This window comes from Salvelinus namaycush, chromosome 6 (assembly GCF_016432855.1).
Source record: "Salvelinus namaycush isolate Seneca chromosome 6, SaNama_1.0, whole genome shotgun sequence".
In the NCBI taxonomy this organism is placed as follows: domain Eukaryota; kingdom Metazoa; phylum Chordata; class Actinopteri; order Salmoniformes; family Salmonidae; genus Salvelinus; species Salvelinus namaycush.
Genome location: NC_052312.1, coordinates 23,601,711 through 23,624,659, shown reverse-complemented (window position 1 = coordinate 23,624,659; position 22,949 = coordinate 23,601,711). Strand labels below are relative to the sequence as shown.

General features: G+C 43.5%; 2 protein-coding genes across 3 annotated transcripts in view; both read left to right on the top strand.

The window, feature by feature from the left end:
- Nucleotides 1–3,261, top strand: part of LOC120049044 (trithorax group protein osa-like) — a 106,634-nt gene extending 103,373 nt beyond the window's left edge. Inside the window, exons 3-6 of the mRNA XM_038995303.1 lie at nt 897–1,016; nt 1,189–1,261; nt 1,844–2,076; nt 2,203–3,261. Coding sequence (XP_038851231.1) covers nt 897–1,016; nt 1,189–1,261; nt 1,844–2,076; nt 2,203–3,261 — 1,485 coding nt within the window. The remainder of the gene's footprint in view (nt 1–896; nt 1,017–1,188; nt 1,262–1,843; nt 2,077–2,202) is intronic.
- Nucleotides 3,262–11,393: 8,132 nt separating this feature from the next.
- The window catches only part of LOC120049804 (myotubularin-like), a 61,867-nt gene continuing 50,311 nt past the window's right edge, over nt 11,394–22,949 (top strand). The window contains exons 1-2 of one of the 2 annotated variants that reach the window (XM_038996242.1): nt 11,394–11,464; nt 16,760–16,860. In XM_038996242.1, the coding sequence (XP_038852170.1) occupies nt 16,792–16,860 (69 nt within the window). In that variant the 5' untranslated portion in view covers nt 11,394–11,464; nt 16,760–16,791. Of the gene's footprint in view, nt 11,465–16,759; nt 16,861–22,949 lie in introns of those variants that run through there. The other variant, XM_038996243.1, reaches the window with a different exon arrangement.

Below are 22,949 nucleotides of genomic sequence, written 5' to 3'. Positions count from 1 at the left end.
TTTATTGACTGTCTGTTATGGCGAGGAGGAGACAATAAAAGAGACGTGTAGGTCTGACATGGCCTTTAACACCTTCTAGCTACATACACACACACACACACACACACCTGACCTGCCTACCAACACAATCAATGTCTTCAATGTCCATGGCCAAAGCTATTATAAGATGGGTCCGGTAGCTCAGTTGGTTACAGCCTGGCGCTAGCCTTTATCGCTTGAGGTAAAAGCTGTAAATAATATATATGCTTTACATAGATGAGGAGCCCGAGAAAAGCTGAGAATACACAGAAAGAGGGGGAAAGCGAAGGGACGAGAGAGCGTAATGGCTCAACAGTATTTCAGTGAAGAGAGGAGTGGAGGGAAGGAGAAGTGTGTGTATCCCTCCGTCCTTCTCTCCTTTTCCATTTAAGCCGTCTATCAACCCCAAGTGAGATGCATGGTGACGGGAAGAGCTTAGGGGTTGTGTGTGTGTGTGTGTGTGTGTGTGTGTGTGTGTGTGTGTGTGTGTGTGTGTGTGTGTGTGTGTGTGTGTGTGTGTGTGTGTGTGTGTGTGTGTGTGTGTGTGTGTGTGTGTGTGTGTGGCGGCGGCAGGGAAAGGCTATGCATCTTTGGAATGTGCTGGCTTTGTGATAACCAGAGGAGAAAAGGATGGAGGGAGTGAGAGAAGGAGGGATGGAGGGAGGGGATGGGGGAACGACTGATTGGGGTCTGTATAAATGTCCAACACAAACAAATAGCTTTGGCAGGGAAACGACTAGTTTGGCTGTGCCATTTATCTCAGAACCCAGAATCAAATCTTGTGCGCGTTTCTGTCCTGATAGTCTTGCAGATCGATGACGGAAAACATTTTTCTGACCATTTTCCCTCCCTCCCTCTCTCTCTCTCTCTCTCTCCAGGAGCAGACCCCAGGCATGGTCTCGCGTCTCCAGGACCCATCAGTCCCCCGTCCAGCCCAGACCACCACCAACTACAACCTGCTGCTGAAGAGCCAGCTCATAAGGAAACACCTCCAACAGGTAGTGGCTGAGGGAGGGATGAGGGGAGAGAGACAGAGACAAACAGGAAGAGAGAGAGAGAGATTGGGTTTTTGAAGAATGTTCACTTCGCAGTGATCCATTGCAAGTTGTGGCCAGGGTCTTTGTGTGAGTGGCCTACATAAGCCTTAGACTGTGACGTTGTGTTCTCCAGGAGCAGAAGAGGCAGATGGAACAGATGAACGGACCACAGATGGCTGAGTGTCAGCAGGGGGCACCGTTTACAGGTACAGTCAAACAGTGGTGGAAAAAGTGCTCAGTTGTCATTGAGTAAAAGTAAAGATACCTGAATAGAAAATGACTCAAGTAAAAATGAAAGTCACCCATTAAAATACTACTTGAGTAAAGTCAAAAAGTATTTGGTTTTAAATATGCTTAAGTATCATAAGTAAATGTAATTGCTGAAATATACTACCTATGTATCAAAAATAAAAGTAAAAATAATTTCAAATTCCTTATAATAAGCAAACCAGATGGCACAATTTTCTTGTCATTTGGATTTAATGATAGCCAGGGGCTATCTTCTCCAAACTAAGCTTGTGTGTTTAGTGAGTCCGCCAGATCAGAGGCAGTAGAGGTGACCAGGGATGTTCTATTGATAAGTGTGTGAATTGGATCATTTTCCTGTCCTGCTAAGCATTCGGGACAGTACTTTTAGGTGTCAGGGAAAACGTATGGATTCCAGTAACAATCTTGGCTTTCAATACCACCAGAAAACAGGCACGCGTTCCAACTCAACATGAAATGAAATCAGAAGTATGGATGTTCTCAGCCTTACTCTCTTCTCCTTCCCTGTGTCCCCTCTCTAGGTGGTGGTCGGCCTCTCCCCCCAGATTGTGGTGGTGGCGGAGGCTACCCCATGGGCGGTCCCCAGCTATCCCACGGAGGTCCCCTCCCTTCTGGGCCCGGCCGCCTCTCCCTTCCCCCTGGCCATCCAGGCCACCCCGGACCCCCAGGATCTCTCACCCAAGTGGGCCGCCCAATAGGAGGCTTCATGGGTGGGCCTCCAGGTTCCAAGCAGTCCCTCTACCATCCTCCACAGGTAAGATAGACTTTGCCCATTGGCCCTGCATAGTGGAAACTTGTCTATCTCAAACAAGCCAGTAGTTGTTGTGTTTTTTGTGTGTTTCCCTTGCACTCTCCTGACATTCCTTGCTGTTGTCTACAGGGGGGCGAGTTTGTTGGTGCCGGTGGTATGCCAATGAGACAGCCACAGTTACCGCACGGCATGATGGGAATGGGCGGTCTGGCTGGCCCTCCAAGACCAGGAATGCAGCAGCAGGTGTCCAGGACAGGGATGACAATAGGGGGTTCGGTGCCCGGGTCGGGGCCTGGATCGGGGTTACCGCCTGGTCACCCCCAGCACCCACAGCATCTACGCCAGGCTCTGCATCATGGTGGTGGAGGAGCGCCACTCCCACGAATGATGTTCACCGCCCAGCAAGCACATCAACAACAACAACAACAGACTGCAATGTGGCCTCCGCAGCAACAGGGGGGGATAGTGAACGCCCTGCAGCAGTGCATGCCTTGCGGTGACTCCCACATGGACCAGTCGGCCAATCACCAGCAGCTGCGTGGGCATGTTTTTCCTGGAGGGGCCGGGGCTTCAAACGGAAGTTGTGGTCAGAACCCTAACGCCCAGTTTACCCAGCAGGCATTGCGGTCGGGGATGCCCGGGGTCGGTGGCGGTGGGAACAATTTCGCCCCCCACCAAGGACCTCCGTCGTTACCCTCCAACCAGGGGGTCGGGGTGCCTTCCTTACCTAGTAGACTGATGCAGAAGCTGGGTGTCTCCGTGGCAGGGCAGCCCCTACCCTCCATGGTCCACCAGGGGCTCCAGGCCGGTATGCGACCCAGGGGACCCCTCTCTGCCCTGGCCGGGATGAAGCCCGGTCCTCCTGGTATGATCCACCCAGGCCACGGCATGGCCCCACCAAGCTACCCTGCCTCTGGGGCCGCCATCGCAAAACACCCCCATTCTCATCCACACCAACATCAACACCCCCATGGGCCTGGATATGGACCAGGACAGGGGAACCCCGGACACAAGCTACCCCCATATGAATACAGTCAGCAGGGGCAGAGCAATGGGGGGATGGGGGGTAGGCCGGGAGGAGGTGGAGGAGGAGGGGAGGTAGACTTTATTGACACTCTGGTGGGGTCCAATGAAGACTGGCTGAACAACCTGACTATGATAGACGAGTACCTGGAGCAGAATTCATAGGAGGGGCGGTCAAAGGTTAGAGATTATAGTTCAGGGGTTAGGGGTCAGTTTGTTGACCTCTCAGCTGTATAGAAGTGATGTGGTTCTGGGGTGTGACAGGGAAAGGGGTTATTACAGGCTTATGAAGGTTTATAACAAGGTGTGTGTACCTTTCTAGAAGCTTCTACCTGATTGGACGTTTTTGAATGAATGTGATCGGTTGTGTCGGAGTGATGCACTACAAAGCCAACCAATTCCCAGCCGTCCAACCCAGACTTCAAACTCCCACTATACCCAAAATGGTTTCACTCCCCAACAAGTCCGCTATCCGATATCATCGGTTGCCATTTTGGAAAGAGGGAATGGCCCAAACGGAACACAGGGAACATATGGAACCTCGTAATGCTGGGGAACAGAAGCTAAAGCAACTCCAAAGAGCTAGCAGCGGAGTAGTAACCTAGCGTAGTGGGAGTAAAAGAGCGAGATGTTCCACATTCTGGTCCTGACAAGAAAAACTCCCCCGGCAGTACATTTTAGCTTCTGCTGTACGACCAATCCAGTAAATGTGGAGAAGGAGTTAAGATAGCCTTGTTAACGTCCTAAAGCGGAAGTCGCGTCACAGGCGTACTTATCTGGTTTTAGTCGGTCCGCTGAGGGTGGCAGAGTAGTGGAGTCCAAACATTTCCATTGGCTGTTTCTGTGTCTGTTTCTAGGACATTGGACTAATGAAGTTATTTGAAATCCTTTACCCTGTAGGGATTTCTCTTAACAAAGGGATAGGTGTATAAAACACACTGTGATTGGATGAAATCAATGTCCTCCAGCATGCAATTGGTCCAATGTTTTTCAGTGCAATGTTGTGGTCTGTACTAAATAGAATTTTGTTTCAAAGTATTTTGGTGTGATTTGGAAGCACAGCGAAAAATAAAGATTCCAGATTAACCAATCCAATTAGCTCCTGCTCTCACATAATGTCTTTGAGCCAATAAAATATGAATATACAGGGGAAACAGCCAATCCCTGATCAGTTTGGGGTAATATCTATCACTGATTGGCCAAAGGAACTACAGAGATGGTCTGCCATTGTTTCCATGGTAAATTGTCATCACTATTTTGATCGTGAACGGGAGTGTGGGGGCTTGTACATAGTAAACTATTTTGTAAAATATGTTTTTGGTAAACTGTATCATACACAAAAGAGAAGTACACATATTTATACTTCTTTTCTGCAGCTTAAGTCTACAGATTCCCTTTGTACATAAATTATCAAAAAATTATAAACAAACACACATAAATGCTGCAAAAAAGATTGAAATTTTAGCTCACAAAATAAAATCTGTTTTACACTAGAATAACCTTATTGTAATTTGTTTGAAATATGCAAGACAATACAATTAGTGTCGTTTTTTTCCAGTAATACTGTGTATTACAATGTTATTACATATTTGTTATGTTTTTGACATAACTCGAGTCCTGGTACCCCAATGGCCAAGGCTTCTTTTGAAAGTGGATTTTGAACATTCACAATACACACACCATTGCAAGATACTGTTCCACACATACACACACACACACCCTCTCTCACTCTGGCAGTACCCATACCTGTGAGGTCGAAGTTCATCATCTTGGTCCATCTACTGTACTGTAATATCTTTGTTCACAGGCAATATATCCATAGACTTAGACATGGTCAACATTACATAATCCAAAACAACAATATAACCTGTTTGATCTGTATTTTCCATATCACAAGGTAAAGAACACAGCCTAACTTAAAGTGGAAGCCACTATCATAGAATCACCACACTCTATAAAGATGCATTAGTCTATAGTCTAGAGTCGCCTCTTGTCCTTGTCTCCTTTCCTTCATTCACACAGATTTGAAAGAAACGGACAGGTGGTAAATAGGCTTCTGCCATACTGCTTTCACATATCCGATTTCTATCCTTTCAGATTAGTGCTGATAAAGGGGAGACTAGGAAAGGAAGCTTTTGTAGATTATTAGGACGCAACCCCATTACGGTTTCCCCTACCTTTGGACCACACAGGCTGGTGGACAATGACTTAAAAGCCATGAAAAGAGGTTAATCGACTATCTGTGATTTTATTTTTTGTTTTTTTGTCTTGATATTTTTTTGGATTTAAAATAATAAACTGTATAAATGGGAGAGAAAAAAACATGTCGTCTAATGTTTTTATTCCACATGGGTCTTGCCCAGTCTCTTGTTCTGTTTTTCCTCCTGTTTTTTTTATACTTCCCTTCTTTTTCCTGCTCAAAATATTGCCTGGGTTAATTACCATGCCTAAACAATAGCCTTCCACTCCCTCTCCTTCTCCTTTTGTCTGACATGCATCGCATTGACACCCATTCCACATTCCATGATGTTAGTGAGTAGCCGCCTCAAGTGGTCCTTCTAATACGAACTACACAAAGAACCTCCAGGACATTCTGGATTCCACACAGAACACATACAGAGCCTTCAGAAAGTATTCACACTCCTTGACTTTTTCCCCCAAAAAATTGTGTTACAACTTGAATTTAAAATGGATTAAATTGAGATTTTGTGTCGCTGATCTACATACTATACCCCATACTGTCAAAGTGGAATTATGTTTTTTGAAGAGTTTACAAATTAATTAAAAATGAAAAGCTGAAATGTCTTGAGTCAATAAGTATTGAAACCTTTTGTTATGGCAAGTCAAAATAAGTTCAGGAGTAAAAATGTGCTTAATTAACAAATCACATAAAAAGCAGATGTTGAATATACACTACCGTTCAAAAGTTTGGGGTCACTTAGAAATGTCCTTGTTTTTGAAAGAAAAGCAAATTTTTTTGTCCATTAAAATAACATCAAATTGATCAGAAATACATTGTAAGGTTGTAAATGACTATTGTAGCTGGAAACGGCAGATTTTTTATGGAATATCTACATTGGCATACAGAGGCCCATTATCAGCAGCCATCACTCCTGTGTTCCAATGGCACATTGTGTTAGCTAATCCAAGTTTAGCATTTTAAAAGGCTAATTGATCATTAGAAAAGCCTTTTGCAATTATGTTAGCACAGCTGAAAACTGTTGTTCTGATTAAAGAAGAGACAACCTCACCTTTCAGCAGGACAATTACCTAAAATACAAGGCCAAATATAACCTGGAGTTGCTTACCAAGATGACATTGAATGTTCCTGAGTGGCCTAGTTACAGTTTTGACTTACACTGGGTGTACAAAACATTAGGCTCACCTGCTCTTTTCAGGTGAAAGCTATGACCCCTTATTGATGTCAGCTGTTCAATCCACTTCAATAAGTGTAGATGAAAGGGAGGAAACAGGTTAAAGAAGGATTTTTAAGCCTTGAGGAAATTGAGACATGGACTGTGTATATGTGCCATTCAGAGAGTGCATGGGCAAGACGAAAAATGTAAGTATCCTTTGAACGGGGTATGGTAGTAGGTGCCAGGACCACCGGTTTCAGTGTGTCAAGAACTGCAACACTGCTGGGTTTATCACGCTAAACAGTTTCATGTGTGTATCAAGAATGGTCCACCACCCAAAGGACATTCAGCCAACTTGACTGTGGGAAGCATTGGAGTCAACATGGGCCAGCATCCCTTTGGAATGCTTTCGACACCTTGTAGAGTCCATCAACGAATTGAGGCTGTTCTGAGGGTAAAATGGGGTGCATCTCAATATTAGGTTCCTAATGTTTTGTACATTCTATGTAAATCAGCTTGAAAATCTATGGCAAGACTTGAAAATGGCTGTCGAGCAATATTGTAGAATCCAGGTTTGCAAAGCTTACCCAGAAAGACTTAACATCTGTAATCACTGCCAAAGGTGATTCTAACATGTGTTGACTTAGGGGGTTGAATGCTTATCTAATCAAGATATGTTAGTGTTTTATTTTCCTGAATATCTCTTTTTTATTTTTACAATTATATCCATTTTAATCCGACTTTGTAAAACAACAAAATGTGGAAAAAGTCACGTGGTGTGAATACTGTCTGTTGTCACTGTACGTTATTCTATAGAATTTCCGTCGATGCTGCAGTTAACCTGGTTCACGACAACATCACACTATGGAACAATAGGGAAATGGGGGAAAATCCTGCAGAACAATTGCGTGCTCGTGCGCGCATGTGTGGCCGATTGTATGCGTCAATGAAATCTCATGCATTTAGCTGCAGGGTCACACATGACCTCTCATGATGTATCTCTTTCTGTACAGTAGGCTATGCATCTCTCCCAGCACCAGGCTACTCAATTCAAACCAAATTGTATTTGTCAAACGCGCCGAATACAACAGGTGTAGAGACCTTACCGTGAAATGCTTACTTACAAGCCCTTAACCAACAATACAACAACAACAATTGACGTTAGTAAGAAAATATTAGCCTTTCATTTTTTTCTAAATATAAAATAAACTAAAGAAAGAAAAAAAAAAAGTAACACAATAACCTAACAATAACAAGGCAATATACAGGGGTTCTGGTACCTAGTCAATGTGCGGAGGTACAGCTTAGTCGAGGTAATTTGTACAGTAAAGTGAAGTGATAAAGTGACTATGCATAGATAATACACAGCGAGTAGCAGCAGCGTAAAAAAGGATCTCTATCCAAATAGTCAGGGTAGCCATTTGATTAACTGTTTAGCCGTATTCTTGTTTGGGGGTAGAAGCTGCTAAGGATCCCTTTGCACCTAGACTTGGCGCACCGGTACCGCTTGCTGTATGGTAGCAGAGAGAACAGTCTATGACTAGGATGGCTGGAGTCTTTGACAATTTTAGGGCCTTCCTCTGACATCGCCTGGTATAGAGGTTCTGGATGGCAGGAAGCTTGGCATCAGTGATGTACTGGGTCGTACGCACTACCCTCTGTAGCGCCTTGCAGTCGGATGCTGAGCAGTTGCCATACCAATCAGTGATGCAACCAGTCAGGATGCAATGGTGCTCTCAATGGTGCAGCTGTAGAACTTTTTGAGAATCTGAGGACCCAAGCCAAGTCTTCTGAGAGGGAATAGGCATTGTCGTGCCCTCTTCACAACTGTTTTGACCATGATAGTTTGTTAGTGATGTCGACACCCGCTCCACTACAGCCCCGCCGATGTGAATGGGGACTCGCTCTCCCCCCCGTAGTCCACGATCAGCTCCTCCATCCCGCTCATGTTGAGGAAGAGGTCGTTGTCCCGGCAACACACTACCAGGTCTCCGACCTCCTCCTTATAGGCTGTCCAATCACCGTCAGCAATCAGGCCCACCCTCGCTGCGCCATCAGAAAACCCAACGATGGTGTTGGAGTCATGCGTATCAAGAATGGTCCACCACCCAAAGGACATTCAGCCAACTTGACACAACTGTGGGAAGCATTGAAGTCAACATGGGCCGCAGTCGTGGGTGAACAGGGAGCACAGGAGGGGACCAAGCACGCATCCCCGGGGGGCCCCCGTGCCGAGGAACAGTGCGGCAGATCTGACACTGCCCACCCCAACCACATGGGGGCGGCCCGTCAGGAAGTCCAGGATCCAGCTGCAGAGGAGGTGTTCAGTCCCAGGGTTCCCAGCTTAGTGATGAGACTTGAAGGCACCGCGGTGTTGAATGCTGAGCTCCAGCCAACAAACAGCACCCTCACTTATGTGCTCCTTTTGTCCAAATGGGAAAGGGCAGTGTGGAGCGCAATAGAGACTGCGCCATCCGTGGATCCACTGGGGCGGCACACAAACTGTCGTCGGTCCAGGGCTTCTGGGACCATGGTATAGATACAAGCCATGACCAGCCCCCCAAAGCACTTCATGCCTACAGACTTGAGTGCTACGAGGCGATAGTCATTTAGGCAGGTTACCATGGCATTCTTGGGCAAATGGACTATGGTGGTCTACTTTAAACATGCAGGCACTACAGCCTCAGTCAGGGAGAGGCTGAACACGCTTGCCAGTTGGTCAGCGCATGCTCTGAGTACCCGCCCCCAGCAATCCGTCTGGCCCCGCGAATGCTGACCCGTTCAAGGGTCCCACTCACATCGGCTGCGGCGAGCGTGACCACACATTCGTTCGGAACAGCCGGTACTCTCATGCAAGGCCCAGTGCCGCCTGCACTGAAGTGTGTGTGTGTGTGTGTGTGTGTGTGTGTGTGTGTGTGTGTGTGTGTGTGTGTGTGTGTGTGTGTGTGTGTGTGTGTGTGTGTGTGTGTGTGTGTGTGTGTGTGTGTGTGTGTGTGTGTGATTTTTAGCTACCCCATTTAGAACAAGCTAACTGACATGCATCTATTTGGTTGCTTCATGGTTGCCTCCACCATTCATGGATAACAACCTCACAGGAAATGTGAAACGTATTTCATCATGGTTTGTTTATCTGTGTGACAAAGTGCAGCTGTAACCGTTCATATGTGAATGAAACCTCACAGGAAATGCTGATGGAAGTAAGTATGTAGCAACACCCTGGCATTTATATATCTAAAGCGTATCAGTTCTGTTTTTCTACACTTCTCACTGGTGTGTGTGTGTTCAATTATAGACCATACAGGCACCTGGTTGAGATTCCACCATGTTAGGACCGTTTGTCTGCAGATGTAGCCTTTATTCTCATAGTAGCTATGAGAATAAAGGCTAACCCAGCGGGCAAACTGGTTGAAATGGCATCATAATTCATATAGAACTAGTTATAATGATGCCATTTCAACCAGTTCTTTCTGACTAGGGGCTGGAGTTTTCCATTGGTCAGGAAAAACTCCTGGCTGTAACTATGTTCCGGGGTGAAGTTTCACCTAGGTAGAGATCTAGGATCAGCTTCCCCTTCCCCAATCCCATTAGTTTGAAAAATTTAAAACTGGCCCAATATCAGCTTCTAAGGGCAACTTCACCCTACTCTCTTGTATATAATTAGGTCCAGGGGTGTTTTCTGACCAGACCAGAAACAACTCCTGGCCCTACTATGACATTTACCATACAAACCTATGAATATATACTATGCCTACTGAACACATTACATACAATACATAGGTCTTCTCTTTTGGGTCAATACTCCTTCCTGATTATTTTGGGAGTCATGGGAGCTGCCAAGACAAAAATACAGTATGTTCCTTGATAAACTGCCAAAGGCTTTTTGCCCTGCCTGGTTTCCCAGTCTCTCAGGAAATCCAATGTATTTCATGCAACTGGACACAGTTTTGGGCACCGGCGCAGAATAGCCGTCGTCCTCTTGATCCCGGTGTCGGCAGCTTTCAGATTTTTTATAAAATGCACCACGTCTGTGTCTCAATAGTTTTAACTAGCTTCCTTTCCTTGTATCCTTTCCTGTTTCCTTTCCTTGTGTTTTCATAATGGTTCAGGTCCATGATGGTTCAGGACATGACAGGACAGGTGAAAGCAGTATGGATGAAACCAGTCCTTTTAATAATCACTGAAAATAAAGGAAGATGAGACAACCAAACCGAGCAATTTTATAGTATAGAGACACAACCCATGTTTCAAGCAGAACTGCAGCAGCACAAGCAGGAGCAGAAGCAGTGCTGGTTGGCTTCCATCTTAAGAGTATGTGAACATATGCTACCATTCTATCAGACCCATACTGCCGCAATACCAGTATGGGTCTTTTCCATGATTAATTGCACAGCATGTAAGAGGATTTGCCAATTTAAAGACCCTGTTGACATCTGTGACTTTGCAATGACAGTGGTCTAATAGGCTAATGCCTAGGCCTATATTGGATGAGGGGTTACACTAAGGCTTCCTGTTTCTAATGTAAATATTGCTGAGTAATAAGCCTAATGGGCGAGGGGTTAGGATAAGATAAGATAGATAGGGGAAGTGTAAAATCAGATGGGCCACTATAAATCTACTGTAGGCCTGTCATATTTCAATAGAAAACAATCTAAATTGATTGTCTATCTTAAAAAAAAAGAATATTTAACCTTTATTTAACTAGGCAAGTCAGTTAAGAACAAATTGTTATTTACAATGACGGCCTACCCCATATCAATAAACACATGAATACAAACTGAATCTACATGCCATGTTAAAAAATATTAATAAATCGTTATAGCTGGAAATATAATTACAAAGTACAAACCAGTGAATAATAGCCTACAACTCCCGAAACTCTTTGCAGGGTCCAATTTGACAATCGTCCAATCCGCGTCAAGACAGCTCCGCACGTGACTCTGGGTGAAGTTCTTCCTGAGAGAGCGGTGCAAAACAGACTGACAAATCCAGGAACGGAGAATTGCAGTTTGTGTGTAAGTAATACAAATTACGATAAAAAATACCGCGGCGAATAAATTGTGTGGGCTTTTCGGCAGCTGTTGGTTGATGTTACGTTGTGCTGAGACGAGAGAAACTGTCGTAGTTGTGTTCTAAAGTAGCTGTCGGTTTTATCTTGGGCCTTCGCTATTTCCTGGTCGATGCTCGCGAACTCATTCTATGATGTCTGTGGATGTGATGCACTGGCTCGAGTTTTGGCTTTGCGCTCTTGCTGGAATGGGGCAGGGGCAAAGTTGTAAAAGTTGTGTTATCGCGTGTTTGAAGCCTTTATTTTGGAAACATTCCTTTCAGTTGGTGGTTATTTTTTGTGTTTACAATGTTATTTGAGCCGTAACGTCTATACTATTGAAGCATAATGGTTTCTTTTTCAGCGCAACATTGAAGCTAGTTTCAATGCATTCCATTTCTCCTACACCTCACTTGATTTTGGGGATCGGGCTAGTCAGTAAGCAGGAATTACAAGTAAAGTCAGTTAGAATACAAAACGTTCCCGAGATGATTAACGTTAGCGTGATATGGTTTCAATTCAAAACACTATTCGTTTCCCATATTTCTGCATTGCAAGTCTGACTTCACTTGTGACAGTCCCGTGCTAGTGCTACTTTGTTGCTACAGTATTTGCCACTTACACTGGATACAAATGGAAAGTGGGGAGGTTGTCATGCTGTTGCAATGATACATGTAACACATTGTATCATATTAGCATCGACCATGAAAATGTAGTCATCGGGATAATAGCTTTTAATAAGCTCAGAGCTTGAAAGGAACATTATTGAATCTTTAACGTTAGACCTCGTGTGGATATTTTTTAGCACATAAATGTATCAATGTTTTTTCATATTGCATTCATCCAAAAGAGGTAACCAGAATATTGAATATAGGACAGAATGCTTGACCCAAATGGTACCCTATTCCCTATATGGTGTGCTAATTTTGACCAGGGTCCATAGAACTCTGGTCAAAAGTAGTGCACTATGTAGGGCAGGGGTGTCAAACTCATTCCATGGAGGGCCTAGTGTCTGCTGGTTTTTGTTTTTTCCTTTCAGTTAAGACCTAGACAACCAGGTGATGGGAGTTCCTTACTAATTAGTGACCTGAATTCATCAATCAAGTACAAGGGTGGAGCGAAAACCCACAGACACTCGGCCCTCCGTGGAACGAGTTTGACAGCTGTGATGTAGGGTATATGGTGCTATTTTGGATGTAAACCAGTGTTTGACCCACTTGCAGCATCAGCCTACAGTATGATAATATCAACAACAATGCAGGTATTGATTTTGCCCTTTTGGGAGGGGGGGAGGTCTGTCTCTGTTGTGTTTGTGTGATGGATTGAATAGATAAGAGTAGTTTGTAGTGACGTACTGTATGATGAGGCTTGCTAAGCTAGGGCAGCCCCCTTGTCTCCCACTGCCTCCCACCCTCCGTTTCACTTGTCAAGTATTCTGAACAAAAATATACATGCAACAATTTCAAATATGTTGCTCAGATAAAGTTCATATAAGGAAATCACTCAATTTAAATACATTCATTAGGCCCTAATCTATGGATTTCACATGACTGGGCAGGGGCACAGCCAAGGGTGGGCCTGAGAGGGCATAGGCCCACCCATTTGGGAGCCAGGCACACCCACTAGGGAGCCAGGTCCAGCCAATCAGAATGACTTTTCTCCCCTCAAAAGGGCTTTATTACAGACAGAAATACTCCTCAGCACCACCCCTTCTCTCCTCTGATGATCCCGAAGGTGAAGAAGCTAGTTGTGGAGATCCTGGCCTGGCATGGTTACACGTGGTCTGCGGTTGTGAAGCCGGTCGGACATACTGACATATTCTCTAAAACGATGTTGGATGCGGCTTATGGTCGAGAAATTAACATAAAATTCTCTGGAAACAACTCTGGTGGAAATTACAAAACTGCACATTTTAGAGTGACATTGTATTGTCCCCAGCACAAGGTGCACCTGTGTAATGATTATGCTGTTTAATCAGCTTCTTAATATGCCACTAGCAGGGATGTAAACAAATTTGGGCACAACATTTTGATAGAAATCAGCTTTCTGTGCGTGTGGAAAATTTCTGTGATCTTTTATTTCAGCTCATGAAACATGGGACCAGCACTTTACATGTTGTGTTTATACTTTTGTTCACTGTATATATTTGTCTGTGTTTGCGTGTGTCTGTGTCTGGCGTGTGTGTCAAACGTTATAAATAGCGATGCTCTTTGTCTCAACGCAGCGTAGCACTACCTCATTGGTTACAGTATGTTGATGTGCCCAATGTTGCTATATCAGATATAGAGACTGGCACTTTCAATGAAATTATTAATGTCCTGACTTATACCTTTTAGCATTTAAAGGGACAATCCAAACGTTGACTTTTAAATCAATGATATATAGGCCTATCCATTGAAGAATGTAACCTATAAATGCCTCATGAGCTTAGCTCACCTGACTCCCAAAATATAAGCTGTATCACAACCGGACGTGATTGGGAGTCCCATAGGCCGGAACACAATTGGCCCAGCGTCGTCCAGGTTTGGCTGGTGTAGGTTGTTGTAAATAAGAATTTGTTCTTAATTGACTTACCTAGTTAAATAAAGGTTCAATTTAAAAATAAAATGTTTTTTTCTCCATTGCTGCTGAACAATATAATAAGCAAACACGGTATAGTTTCAAAACATGGTTAAAACGATCATTTTGTTCCCAAGAATGGTCTGTCCTTGCATCCTTATGAATTTGACAGTGGTTAGACCTGCATTTCCCCATCCCTCAGCTGTTTACCAAAAAGGTGTCGGGGTTGACTGCTGTGGTAATTTTTTGAATCCCGGATTGCCCTGTTAAACTGACATGATTGGTTGGTTGGTTTGATATTCCGGTGCTGGAATAAACCAGGCTGAACTAGGCTATATGATGCTAAATATAACTCGAGTGGTCACTACTTCAAACTGTAATAGCTGCTCCTTGAGATGAGCAGTTTGATTTGTGTGTGTTAGGATAGGGGTTTGAAATACTATTCGTATAGTGAAATTATCATACATTTTTGTTGGATATCAGATATCCAAGGCAACTCAGCTACAGCCAAGCTAATTTGTTGCATCCACAATGTTATTTATCATCCCATATAACAATGCCTGTCTTGACTGGAGTAGCCTAGAGACGCTAGTTAAGGATCCGTCCGTTTTTTTTCAAATTTTTAAGTGCATTTAGGTGCCAGGCGCACCGGTTTGAGTGTGTCAAGAGCTGCAACGCTGATGGGTTTTTCACACTCAACAGATTCCCGTGTGTATCAAGAATGGTCCACCACCCAAAGGACATCCAGCCAACTTGACACAACTGTGGGAAGCATTGGAGTCAGCATGGGCCAGCATCCTTGTGGAATGCTTTCGACACCTTGTTGAGTCCATGCCCCAATGAATTGAGGCTGTTCTGAAACACCTTCCCAATTAATTGTTGACTGCATAGTAGGCATTAAACATTGTTGTGGACACATCTCATTCCAAAATCATGGGTGTTAAAATGGAGTTTGTCCCCCCTTTGCTGCTATAACAGCCTCCACTCTTCTGGGAAGGCTTTCCACTAGATGTTGGATCATTGCTGCGGGGACTTGCTTCCATTCAGCCACAAGAGCATAAGTGAGATCGTGGACTGATGTTGGGCGATTAGGCCTGGCTCGCAGTCGGCGTTCCAATTCATTCCGAAGTTATTAGATGAGGTTGAGGTCAAGGCTCTGTACAGGCCAGTCAAGTTCTTCCACACCAATCTCAAACCGTTTCTGTATGAACCTCACTTTGTGCACAGGGGCATTGTCATGCTGAAACAGGAAAGGGCCTTCCCCAAACTTTTCCCACGAAGTTGGAAGAACAGAATTGTCCCTTCACAGAACAGCGCAAACTGGCTCTAACCAGAATAGAAAGAGGAGTGGGAGGCCCCGGTGCACAACTGAGCAAGAGGACAAATACATTAGTGTCTAGTTTGAGAAACAGACGCCTCACAAGTCCTCAACTGGCAGCTTCATTAAATAGTACCCGCAAAACACCAGTCTCAACGTCAACAGTGAAGAGGCGACTCCGGGATGCTCGCCTTCCAGGCAGAGCTCCTCTATCAGGTGTCTGTGTTCTTTTGGCCATCTTAATCTTTTCTTGTTATTGGCCAGTCTGAGATATTACTTTTTCTTTGAAACTCTGCCTAGAAGGGCAGCATCCCGGAGTTGCCTTTTCACTGTTGATGTTGAGACTGGTGTTTTGCGGGTACTATTTATTGAAGGGAATGGCATCTGGTTTAGAGATCTTCACGGGTCCCAAAAAGTTGGGCCCGTTCCAAAGTTAACCTGGGGTTTTCTCCCACCGACCCGATATGCATAAATACATTTAAATAATATGGGCCCGTTCGGAACGGGTCTTTGAGGACATCTAGGCCTGTTCTGTATAGACCTGGTCGGATCCAGACCCGGTCCGATCTGAGTGAGAGAAGCAGCAGAAAAGTAATTTTTTAAGCTACTTTATTACTCTGAGCTGATACAGCACGAGAGGAGGGAGAGAGGTGCCGCTCCAGCAGGCGAGGGAGGGGCCTTACTGTGAGCGAGTGACACATGGAGGGAGAGACGAGACAGCAACCAACCAAAACGACTCGTGCTACAGTAAACTATTAGCTGCCATAGCTAGGTTATTTATCATAAAATATGTCTTGGACTGCATCAAATTGGGACGAGAAGCTAGCTAACGTTAGCTAGCTAGGCTAACTGAGGCTGCAGTGCATGCGCTTTCTCATCTTACAACTTTTAATTCTGTCATCTTCCATTGATTTATATATCTCCTAACTTTTGCCACACACTGTGCGAGGCTCTATAGTCTGTACTGTAGCCTATTGCCTCTTTGATGACTTTACAAGTTACAAGCGCCACGCTCCGCTCTCGTAAAAAGCAAGAGCAGCAGCATAAATCAGAAATGTTCTCTCTGCTGCAACACTTGCGTTCGGATCTGTACAGGCCCTTCCTGACAAGTCAGTTAAAATTACACATACCCAAGACCCGTGTCAATCATATCATAACCAACCCAGAAATGTGACATTATTTAGAGTTCTGGATCCGGACCTGCTCGGTTCCTGGATCGGGTCTCAGGTATTTGGGTACAGGTGGATCCGTGAAGACCTGTGTGGTTCTTCTTTTTGGGGATAACCATGAGTGGAAACAGTCCCAATGAATTTATTAATCAATATTGATGTCTTACGTTTGTTCTCTGACCTCTCTCCTCTCCTTCCATCTTCTCTCCTCCTGTAGAGTCAGTGGAAGAAGCACTCCCCTGTAGAGTCATGGCCTCTGCATCAATACCAGTCTACAACTGCTCGAATAACCCCCTGGAGAACAGCTCTAGTCAGAATGTAAGGATCTCGCTCTCTTCCTCGCTTCTCTTTCCCTTCTCTGTGTCTTTCTCTCTTTCAATTCAAAGGGCTCTGTATACTCACATGTTATTTCTCAAACTCTGTTCTATGTGTGTTTTCAGTGTTATTTTGTGGTTTGCAGCATATATTATTTGCTCTACTGATACCGTACTACCGACCACATCTAATAAGCTGTTTCAGCGGTTTGGCTCGCTAATACACACACACTCTCATCTCTCTCACTTACATACTCGTATGCATTCACACATCCCTCTACACCAGGATTCCCCAATAGGTGGCCCGCCGGTGATTTTATTTGGCCCCACAAGTTTTCTTTGCAAAATTTCTAAAAACCTATTTTCGCTTTGTCATTTTTGGGCATTGTGTGTAGATTGATGAGGGGATTTTCTTTTCTTTTTATCCATCTGCAAACTCAACTCAGTGACCAAACTTTTTAACCAGGCTTTTTCTAGGTTGCTGCTGTTACTAGCTCCTGTTGGTTAGCCTCTTCTGTCATTAATAAGTTATGGTGGCTCTACCTAACATCCATAGACAGTAGTGCTGTGTTGAAAGCTCTTATGTAGGAACTCTGTCTGTCTGTACAGTTCCGGCAACCAGCATGAAAGCAATTTATAACACGTCGTTTTCTTTAGATCATGTGTGTCAGTTGGGTCGAATTTTTGAAAAACGTTCCTACGGCCTTCCAGGATAGTGTACACGGTATAGAGTTTTTGTCAATACAGAGACCCTCTTTCACAGATTGCTCATTCCTATTGGCTCTCGACTCAGGAAGTCCTCGAGTGGCGGCCAATAAAGACAGTGCTCTTATAGCGTTGACTGTTGAGGGTTTTCCATGCAAAACAAATGACGGCTAGGTACAGTACTATGGACACAAGTGTGGCTTTGTCGAGACCTAGGGAGGCTAGACGCCAAAGGAAACAGTGCCCCTTGCTAGACACACAAACACTCTCTCACACGCACACTCTCTCTTGCACATGCGGATGTACACATACTAAACAGTAGCCTCACTCTCTTTCTCTCCCTCTCTCTCACATACAGTACGTCACTGAAGATTTTGTGTTTTATTAGCTGTTACTCTTCCTGCGGTCCAAACAGGAACAAAACAACACATCATACTAAAACAATACATCATAATAAAACAGTAGGCTACATCGTAATAATACATCATCATAAAACAATAGCCTACATCATAATAAATCAATACATCATAATGAAACAATAGGCTACATCATAAATAATACAATACATCATACAAGGCATTATGCAAATTTGCACAGCTCCTTTTAAAAATGTACAATATTGAAACAATACAATATTACAAAATGTGTCTTATGGAGTGTGTGTGTCTTCACAGTCCGTGTTGTACTGTGAAGTGTTTTATGTTTTTTTTTTATCTGATTGTACTGCTAGCTTGAGTTAATTGGTGGAAGAGTTATTCTGTGGGTAGTGCTGTGGGTTTCCCAGCCTCTGTTCTGGACTTGGGGACCGAGAAGAGACCCCTGGTGGCATGTCTTGTGGGGGTATGTACTGTATGGGTGTCTAAGCTGTGTGTTAGCTGTTTGAACAGACAGTTCGGCGCTTTCAACACGGCAATACCTCTCACAAAGACAAGTAGTGATGCAGTCAATCTCTCCTCCACTTTGAGCCAGGAGAGATTGACATGCATGTTCTTCATATTAGCCCTCCGTGTACATCGAAGGTCCACCTGTGCTGCTTTGTTCTGGGACAAGTGTAATTTGCCTATGTCCTTCTTTGCAGCACTTGACCATATAACTGGGCAGTAGTCCAGGTGTAATAAAACCAGGGGCAGTAGGACTTGCTTTGTGGAATGTGATGTCAAAAAAGCAGAGCATCTCTTTATTACGGACATACTTCTCCCCATCTTTACATCCATTGAATCTATATGTTTTGACCATGACAGTTTACAATCTAAGGTAACACACAGTCATTTAGACGCCTCAACTTGTTCAACAGCCACACCATTTATTACCAGATTCAGCTGGGTTCTAGAACTTAGTGAATGATTTGTACCAAATACAATGCCCTTAGTTTCAGAGATGTTCAGGACTAAGGCTGTTGCGGTGACCGTATTACCGGCAGTCATGAGTCATGACCACAGTAAAATTCCACGTGACCGTTAGGTCAAGGTAATCTCCTTTTTATGCACTTTGGACATGCTTTGGTAGTACCCAATTTGCAAACAACCATCAGGTCGCTAATGGCCTGGTACTCTGGGCTCTGTTGTCCCTCTAACCACTCGGGCATCAATGCAAATGCAATCAAAAATCACATCAAACACATCAAAACAGTATGTTGCTTTTAAAACTCAACTCACTGTGATGATCAACTTGAAGAAAGAAGTTCAACAGCAGGTTGAAACTGAGTGTAAAACATGGTCAATGTGGATTTTGTTTCAAAGCCTAACACAACAATATGGACAGCGCTTCCTAAGGTGATGATTAATTCAAAACATCCATAGACCTATTAGAGCTTATACATACACAATCGGCTTAGGAGCCCAAGCCCCCCCCCCCCAAAAAGGAATTTAAATGATTGTTATGCCGTTATACAATACATTGCCTACTGCGTACAGTACCAGTCAAAAGTTTGAACACCTGCTTATTCCAGGGTTTTAATTTATTTTTTACTATTTTTTACATTGTAGAATAATAGTGAAGACATCAAAACTATGAAATCACACATGGAATCATGTAGTAACCAAAAAAGTATTAAACAACTCCAAATATAGCTTTGCGCATGCTTGTCATTCTCTCAACCAGCTTCATGAGGTAGTCACCTGGAATGCGTTTCAATTAACATTTGTCCCTTGTTAAAAGTACATTTGTGGAATTTCTTTCCTTCTTAATGTGTTTGAGCTAATCAGTTGTGTTATGACAAGGTAGGGGTGGTATACAGCAGATAGCCCTATTTGGTAAAAGACCAAGTCCATATTATGGCAAGAACGGCTCAAATAAGCAAAGAGAAAAGACAGTCGATTATTACTTTAACCTCTCTAGGGTATGTGGGACGGTAGCGTCCCACCTGGCCAACTTCCAGTGAAATTGCAGAGCGCGAAATTCAAAAATAGTAAATAAAAAAATTCTTGAAAAATATGTTATACATCAAAATAAAGCTTAACTTCTTGTTAATCCAGCCGCCGTGTCAGATTTCAAAAAGGCTTTACGGCGAAAGCAAACCATGCGATTATCTGAGGACAGCGCCCGCATACAAAAGCATGAAAATCATATTTCAACCAGGCAGGTGGAAGTCAGAAATAGCGATATAAAAAATGCCTTACATTTGATGATCATCTTCTGTTGGCACTCCAAAAGGTCCCAGTTACATCACAAATGGTCCTTTTGTTCGATAATGTCCTTCTTTATATCCATAAAAACTCAGTTTAGCTGGCTCGCTTCAGTCAATAATCCACTCAGTTTCCCTCCATCAAAATGCATACAAAATGAATCCCAAATGTTACTAATAAACTTTTCCAAACAAGTCAAAAAACGTTTATAATCAAACCTTAGATATCCTAATACGCAAATAAACGATAAAATTGACAACGGAGAATAGTATGTTCATTACCGATGATAAATAAGAAAGAACGCGCTTTCCTCCACACGCTTGGAAACACTACAGACAAAATGGGAGCCACCTACAAAAACTACAATTTCTGGGTCATTTTTCCAAAAAACAGCCTGAAACTCTTTCTAAAGACTGTTGACATCTGGTGGAAGCCCTAGGAACTGCAATCTGGGAGGACTTGGCCTTATTAAAATTTTAGCCATATAATTTTTTTTGAGGGGGATGGTTTGTCACCTGCCATATCAGTACTGTTATACTCACAGACATTATTTTTAACAGTTTTAGAAACTTTTGAGTGTTTTCTATCCATATCTACCAATTATATGCATATCCTAGCTTCTGGGCCTGAGTAACAGGATAGTTTACTTTGGGCACGCTTTTATCCGGATGTCAAAATACTGCCCCCTATCCCAGAGAGGTTAAGACATGTAGGTCAGTCTATCCAGAACATTTCAAGAACTTTGAAAGTTTCTTCAAGTGCAGTCGCAAAAACCATCAAGCGCTATGATGAAACTGGCTCTCATGAGGACCGCCACAGGAAAGGAAGACCCAGAGTTACCGCAGCTGCAGAGGATAAGTTCATTAGAGTTACCAGCCTAAGAAATTGCAGCCCAAATAAATGCTTCACAGAGTACAAGTAACAGACAAATCTCAACAGCAACTGTTCAGAGGAGACTGCGTGAATCAGGCCTTCACGGTCGAATTGCTGCAAAGAAACCACTACTGAAGGACACCAATAATAAGAAGAGCCTTGCTTGGGTCAAGAAACATGAGCAATGGACATCAGACCGGTGGAAATCTGTCCTTTTGGTCTGAGTCCAAATTTGAGATTTTTGGTTCCAAACGCCGTGTCTTTGTGAGACGCAGAGTAGGTGAACGGATGATCTCCGCATGTGTGGTTCCCACCATGAAGAATGGAGGAGGTGGTGTGATTGTGTGGGGGTGTTTTTCTGGTGACACTCTGTGATTTATTTAGAATTCAAGGCACTCTTAACCAGCATGGCTACCACAGCATACTGCAGCTATACACCATCCCATCTGGTTTGCGCTTAGGCCCACTGTCATTTGATTTTCAACAGGACAATGACCCAAAACACACCTCCAGGCTGTGTAAGGGCTATTTGACCAAGATGACCTGGCCTCCACAATCACCTGTTATTTGTTCGGTTTGATGTTGTCACCTTTATTCTACAATATAGTAACAATAAAGGAAAAACCCTTGAATGAGTAGGCCTGTCAAGATTTGACTGGTATTGTATTACGCATGGCAGAAAAACATAACTGATTTAAGATGTCTTTGGTACATAATTGCTCTAGCCTCTACTCCAAAATGAAACCAATTTGAGTAATGTTCTTTGAGTGTGGACTGTATTCATATGCATACTGAATGGACTGGTTACCTAATGCTATGCTCCAAATTTCTATCCACGAGTCTGGGAGAGAATGAATAGCCCTTGGCGATGCTGTTGGTTGATTGGTTGTGCAGGGCGGCTTACAGGTAGCCTACAATTATAGTGAATTTAATTTTTGAATATCCGGGTAATAGGACATTTTTTAAATATATTTTCATAATAAATTGGGTGACACACCTTTAGCTATACAGACTATATCACCACCGTTTCCATCTTCTCCTCTCTCCCCTTAATTCTTTTCTCGAGCATGCAGAGCGCTTGTCAACAGTTTAGTAAAATATGTGTTGCGAAAACATGTTACTTTCAATGTTCCCATACAGATTAGACTTGGTTTCCCAAATTAAGCACCGGGTAGCCGCGGAAACAGGGTTGTAGAGCCCCTGGCATACAGCGTTGGGCGGAATATCACCTGTTGCGCAGCCAGAGAATGCTCCTCAAACAGTGGTTGATGGGTGGCGTTAAATAAGTGTTCAGGCAATATTGAAAAACGGACTGGCAGCACACAGCCTTCATTCGCTATTCGAGTTCATACAGATGACGTCTCTTTCTTCTGCCCCAAATGTTAGATACTAGTAAAGACAAGATTCATTGAGAATAGTCTGATGAGAGAACAGCTGTGCAGCCTGAGGCAAGGAACAGAGCACAAGCTTTTTTTGCTACTTTCGCCAATCATCAACAGCATCATGCAGCTCCATATGTTTTGATTTGTAAGACGTTCTAAGGGTTGTATCATTCACAACTGATGTTGCCAAATTACTCTCAATCTAGCATGTAGGACCTGTTTCAAATGATCACTTTTATGCTCAGCGAAGCCACTTCACATGCGCACTTGCTCCGGAATGAGGAAAAATATCCTTTCTATTTTATTCAGCCAAGTTCAATTATATTATTCTACTATAAAATCATATAAAATAGTGACATGGGACTTATAAGCATATCTTGTCAGCTAAATGAACAAGCCTATGGCATGGAGCATAGCCAGATAACATACAGTTGGCCAACTCATATTCTGTTCTTCTGAAATTTCTTCATATCATGTTTCTTTAGACCTGACTAAAATAAATAATGGAT